Source organism: Heliangelus exortis, chromosome 7, assembly GCF_036169615.1.
Source record: "Heliangelus exortis chromosome 7, bHelExo1.hap1, whole genome shotgun sequence".
In the NCBI taxonomy this organism is placed as follows: Eukaryota; Metazoa; Chordata; class Aves; order Apodiformes; family Trochilidae; genus Heliangelus; species Heliangelus exortis.
This window is the reverse complement of record NC_092428.1, coordinates 20,662,023-20,668,139: the sequence shown is the minus strand read 5'-3', so window position 1 is coordinate 20,668,139 and position 6,117 is coordinate 20,662,023. Positions and strand designations below refer to the sequence as shown.

Genomic DNA, 6,117 nt, shown 5'->3' with positions numbered 1-6,117 from the left:
CTGTAAAATAACAAACAAAGGAACAGTATTGTAACAACTGAGAGACCTGAGGTGTTTTAATTTTGGTTTGCTGCCAAGCCCTAACTATCAAACTCCTAATTCCAAATGTGCAACTTCCACAGTTTCTGCAAAACTGGTGATAGAGAACTATTATAAACAGGTCACCTAAAAACCCCCAAATCATGTTCCAGCCCTTCTTTTCCCTCCCCTTCACTGCCTCCTTTTACAGTATCTGAAACTAACCAAAGCGTTTCTTTTGCTTCACAAATATGCACTGCCAGACCTTATTGTTATGACTGAAGAACAGCAGTACAGAAGATGGTATCAATAAGTAGAAAAAATGTAGATAACTTTTTTACTGATGATGCCAAAGTGATTAAAGTTCTTTCAGAAGTCAAAAAAATAATATAGAAAAAACTCAATTTCTAAAAGAAATCAAAGATTTGGGGAAGAAAAGATATGGCCTATCTGGCTTGCAATGTGAAATAGTTTTATTACTTATTGTGTTGAAGTTGTGGCCTTTTAAAAACACATCTTAATTTAATATTTTAGATGCATCATGGAATGTACAAGTAAAAAAGAAAACACAAAAATGAATTAGGAAGTCTATAAAAACAAAGAACTCCATATTCTGTGAGATACCTTATGCAACAAAACCAATATGCTATATGCATTGAGAACAATAAAACAAAAAATTTATAGTTTAGCTCCACTATATAAAAAGATATCAGAGCAGTATTTATACACTTGGAGGCTGCTAAAAGGTCCCTTCCCCTCAGATCACTGAAAAGATGCATGCAAAACCACAGTATTTTCATTTGAATTCAAACATATCTTTCTCCTATTGTTGCTGTGAGGTTTTAAAAAATAACAATGTTTGAATGCAGTCCTTTTTTTCACAACGTTTTAGTATTTATTAAACTAAAACACCTTCCATATAAATAAAGTGAAGTAGTATTTTCCTTTCAGCATACTCACTTCATCACTATTCCATCTATTTGATACTACAGGGCGCAGGCGTTTGACACACACCACTTCTCTCATGTCCTCATAAGATGGATCACTTGGCACCATGTCATAATATGGCAACTGATATTCTTCAACAATACCTAGAGACAATTGTGAAAGATCAAGAACCATTAAAAAAAAATAAAAATCTATATATCTCAGATTTCCTTAGCCAAGAGCAAGAAGTAACTTGATTTTGTGACTGCAATCCACCACATTGTGGTGTCACATCACTGTGATAAAAATGAGAAACTTTAACTATAAACATTCACCAGAAAAGTTCCAATATTAAGATTATTAAGTTTAATAGCTACAATAATTCCTTACAGTCCCCCTTTGACTTTGATAGCCATTGTAGACTTTTACATCTTCTGATCCAGTATATGCTACAAAGAAACAGGATGAAAGTATAAGATGGGAAAATACCAGTAAAGATCTACACAAGGTCATAAGACTGAAAGAAAAGGATAAATCAAAAATTATGTGCAAGGAAAAAACTGAATGGCACCACAAATGCAAGAAAATAAAAGTATCAATATTCAAAGCTTTATTAACAGCACAGGTGTCAAATACATCTGCATCCCGTTGTTTCTTGCAGATCAGACAACTCTTGCTTTCTAAGCAAGAAAAAAAAGCCTGATATATTTAACTGTAACAAGCAAAAAGGTTTAGTACAGAGTACCCTGAGCTGTACTCTGGACAGACTGTTCCTACTGCTTTTAAAGAATAGAAGCCTGTTGATACAGCAGGCTTGTTATATTATTTGCTGGAGAAGTTTTGTTAAATTGATACAAGGACCAGGAAGATTTTATACAGAGTATTTAAAAGTTTACCTCCTGTGACGCAGCGCCGAGCCATTTCCCAGATGATCAGCCCAAAACTGTAGATATCAGCCATGATGTATGGCTGGAAATGATTTTTATTCAGGCTTTCATCTAGGACCTCTGGAGCCATGTAACGCTTTGTTCCCACTCGAGTGTTCAAGGGAACATCAACTTCGTTTGTGTCACTGTAGGAAAATATTAGGAAATTCATGGACTATTACAAGAATCCTGCATGATGCCATCACTACTCTGCAAAGCTCCCATTTACACATTAAATTATCTTTTGTTTCCTTCTTGATACCACAATTCCAATGATAAAAATCACAGTGAGTATGGAAGTTGACGTTTTCCTGCTTCTTTTGCAAGATACAGAAAACACGAAAAAACTGGATTTAAAACCACTGTAAAGTATGCTTATCCTTAGTTTATATTAAAAATTATTTGTACAAATTATTTGAAGAGGTTTTATGCTTTCATTCAGGCTCTAGCTGTAGCAAAAGCCAATTCTCTGGCTCCACTGAGCCTAAAGTAAAGAAAAAGTATTCAAATACTATTGTAATACTACTTTTTCTATTAAGTTTCAGCTCACCCTTTACACTGCTCAAATTTTTTGAGGTAACTCATAATGAAAATACATGATAGCAAGTACTATGAAAGGTCAGCTTTGAATAATGAATGAATCAGCTTCCTCTCCCCTTTGCTCTTCCAAACTACTTTTATTTTCCAGAAGAGCCTTTTAATTGCTCTCTTAATAACTTTTTTTAACCTTTATGCTTGCCAGCATACAAAAGAATAATAGCATTTTACTAAAAAAACCAAACCACTGAAAGCATAGAACAAAATTACCCCATCTTCCTTTTAAATTGGACATCTGGTGCATTAAAAAAAAACAACATTATATAGAAGTTTTTCCATTACAGAGGGTTTGTTCATCTACCTGTTAAACTTGACTGCAAGACCCAAGTCAGCAATGCAGCAGGTTCCATTTTTCTTTATCAAGATGTTTTTACTCTTCAGGTCCCTATGTGCAATAGCAGGCTTGCCTTGTGTCCCATAAATTTCTGTGTGCAGATGGCACAGACCACATGCAGCAGAATATGCCAGTTTGAGAAGAGCCCTGTTGTCCAGCGTAGTGCATTTCAGAAAATCATACAATGATCCATTTTCATGATAATCTGTAATCAAGTAAAGCTGTGTCCAGGAGCCAGTGCCTTTAATATCTGCAGCTATGAAACCTGTAAAACACATGAACAATGTTAAAATTTATTTGTACATAACTTTTTATGCGACGGGTTTAGGAATTATTTCTAAAGCTCCATTGGACTGTATGAAAAGACAGTTGCTCTACTCATGAAAACTAATAATGTACAGCTCAGATTTCAACTATATATGAGGTTACCATTCCAGTCTTCCAGTAAAGAGACTGCAGACACACCTTCTAATCAATAGCAGCAAGCTTCTACCCTTTTAATAACATTTTATTAGCATACATTAAGGGAGGAACACCTACATGGTTATTCTGCAGAAGCCATCAAATACCCCTGAAGCCACCCATGAAAAATTCTTCTTTTCCCTCACACAAGCCCTCCAGTAGCCAAACAACACACTGCTTCCTTACCAAGGATGTTTTCATGACGCATTAGAACAGTTTGGTAAATCTCTGTTTCTCGGAACCAACTGGCTTCTTCTGTGGTGAAAAACACTTTAACTGCAACTTTTTCACCTCTCCATTTTCCCATCCACACTTCACCGTATCGCCCTTTCCCAACCTGCCTCACCATCTGAATTTGTTTGGCAATAGTGCGCTGAACCTAGGTTAAGGAAAAAAAATTAATGAAAAATGAGTGGATGGAAACCTAGTAATTAATTAAAAGCACCTGCACAAGCTGCTTCCCAAACTTGGTTTGCTTTACATTTTGATTCCATTGGAAAATCTGTTCTATTATTTTCCATTTTTCCCATTTCAAACTCATTATTGCTGCTTCCGAGGAAGAGTTGTATAACAAACTCAAAAATATTAAATCAGCTCAACTTCTTATTTAATTCAGATACATTATTTTTCATTCTATTTCTATTTCATAAAGAATTACTCATCTATTTTAATAATTTTTATGCAAGTATTATATAGGATAATGAATCAAAAATTCTGAACAGCTATCAGGCAATAAAAGCAAACCTATTTTAATGGACAGTGGACACCAAGAAAACACATTGAGTTTGCTCAATTTGATGTTTGTATTATCCATTCATTGAATTTTTATCTTCATGTCTGTAGGGTCTAGATTTTCTTTCAATCTTGCTGATGCCAACACTTTTCCTAAAATATAATCTAATTTTGCACCTAATTTAAGTTAATTATGTGAAGATAGGCTTTCATAGATATTTAGTTTGTGCTGTATATTTCACAGTAACTGCATATAAGGTTGTTAATATACTGTATGGATGAACTGCTTTGTTCTAGGCATTGGCTACAAACTAAATGTATGTGACTGAGAGCAGTTCAGAGAAGAAAACTCTGTTTATGATTTACCAACAATGGAAGTCCTGATCCACTCCCAGAACTCTGTGACTGGTCAATAAGGTCTTTTAATGACTCTCCAGCTGGAATAAATGCTTCATCTTGTTCCAGATCACGATTATAACAGTGTCTCTTTGCCATTGACTTACAGTAATGCCTGCAAAAATAACAGAAGATGAGCTGAACTTCAAAACACTCTTCAAATACATGTAGTAAATTGAGCTAGGAAAAAATCTGTTTAAATGTACCAAGTTCTTTAAAAGAAAAAGCTTTTCCTACATCTTTTTTCCAGAAATGTAACTTACATAGTTTTTTAACATTAGAAGTTGTAATGCATGTAGCAGCATGTCAGTTTATCATGAGTCAAGTGTAAAAGCAGAATTTTAATACTCTGCTCACAGACTGTGTTATTAGCATAACACCACTGATTTTGGTTTAAATAAACAGACCAAACCTTGAATTATGGCAGATAAGGCTGTCATGCACATTTCTGCTGAAGTTGTTAGAACAATTATCATGTCCAGCACAGAGCTAGAGCTGCCAGAAGCAGTTTTATTCTCTTAAACCTGCATGAATTCCCATAACTCAGCTGGTCAAGTATTTAGTTTCAAATACAGCAGAAAAAGGAAAAGTTTTAACACACATCACTGTTGCTTTAGGTTTGCAAAAGCACTTTACTTTCACTGAGGTGAATCTCAGATGTAGCTGAAATTTTGACTGTCAAAAGTGACTAAAGATCCCAAAACAAAAGTATTAAGATACTCCTGTTAACTGTATGCTATAGCAAGGTTATATGCAGCTTCAAAAACTGTAAAAGCTTTGTAGCCAGAGGAAAGGATCAAATTCTCTTAAATTCTATGCTGTGAACACTTAATTTTACCTAGCAAGATGAACTCTACTATCCACAGAAATACGAAATTAGATTACAACAAATTAATTACAATTTTGCAAATAGAGCAAACGCTTTCCTTACTTGTAACAAAAGCAGCTAAATAAGATTATCATGACAATTATGCAGACTGCCATAGAAATCAGCACTGCCATCCAGCGAATGCTGCCATCAAAAAGTCCATCTAAAAAAAAAAAGAAAAAAAATAAAGTTTCCAAAGTGTATTAAACATCTATTGTAAACAGTCTGAGTATGATACTTTCATTTACTGTCTATAAGAATGTGCACAAACTGAAACACAGGAGGTTTTGTCTGAAAATACTTCTTTACTTTGAGGGTGAACAAGCACTGGCACAGTTTCCCAAGGAGGCTTTGGAGTCCTTAGAGGGATTCAAAAGCTGTGTAGACATGTTCCTGTGTAAATGGCTTTAGGTGGTCCTGCTTGAGATGGGGGGACGCACCAGAGGACCTCCAGAGGTCCTGTCCATCCCTCAACCAGTCTGGGATTCTATGACAAGTGTATAGAGAGACATTTGCAAAACATCGGAAAGGGACAAGGAAGCTGATGCATGTATCAATTCATATGAAATTACACAAATTTTATGGTGTTTTAGTATCAAAGTAAGTGTTTACACCAGAAAAGCAGAGATAATTTCATCTGAATGATGATTTGAAAAAACATATTTTTTAAAAAAGGATTTAACATGAGATCTTGGAGTTGTTAGGTTTTGGTTGACTTCTGTTAGTTTGTTCTTAGAAACAAAAATGAGGGATTTACAGCAATAAGATACAGAGAAAGTATTAAGCAACAGTTAAACCAGTCCAACTTGTCTAGTAATGATTAATGGCATGAAATATAAACTATTTTCACGGGGAAC

General features: G+C 34.8%; 1 protein-coding gene across 5 annotated transcripts in view; it reads right to left on the bottom strand.

Annotated features, from left to right (window-relative positions):
• Positions 1-6,117, bottom strand: part of BMPR1A (bone morphogenetic protein receptor type 1A) — an 80,551-nt gene that overhangs the window by 5,130 nt on the left and 69,304 nt on the right. For all 5 annotated transcript variants that reach the window (XM_071749255.1, XM_071749258.1, XM_071749259.1 and 2 more), the window contains 6 exons: positions 5,324-5,423; positions 4,363-4,507; positions 3,451-3,643; positions 2,770-3,067; positions 1,842-2,017; positions 979-1,109 (listed from right to left, as the gene is read on the bottom strand). In XM_071749255.1, coding sequence (XP_071605356.1) covers positions 979-1,109; positions 1,842-2,017; positions 2,770-3,067; positions 3,451-3,643; positions 4,363-4,507; positions 5,324-5,423 — 1,043 coding nt within the window. The remainder of the gene's footprint in view (positions 1-978; positions 1,110-1,841; positions 2,018-2,769; positions 3,068-3,450; positions 3,644-4,362; positions 4,508-5,323; positions 5,424-6,117) is intronic.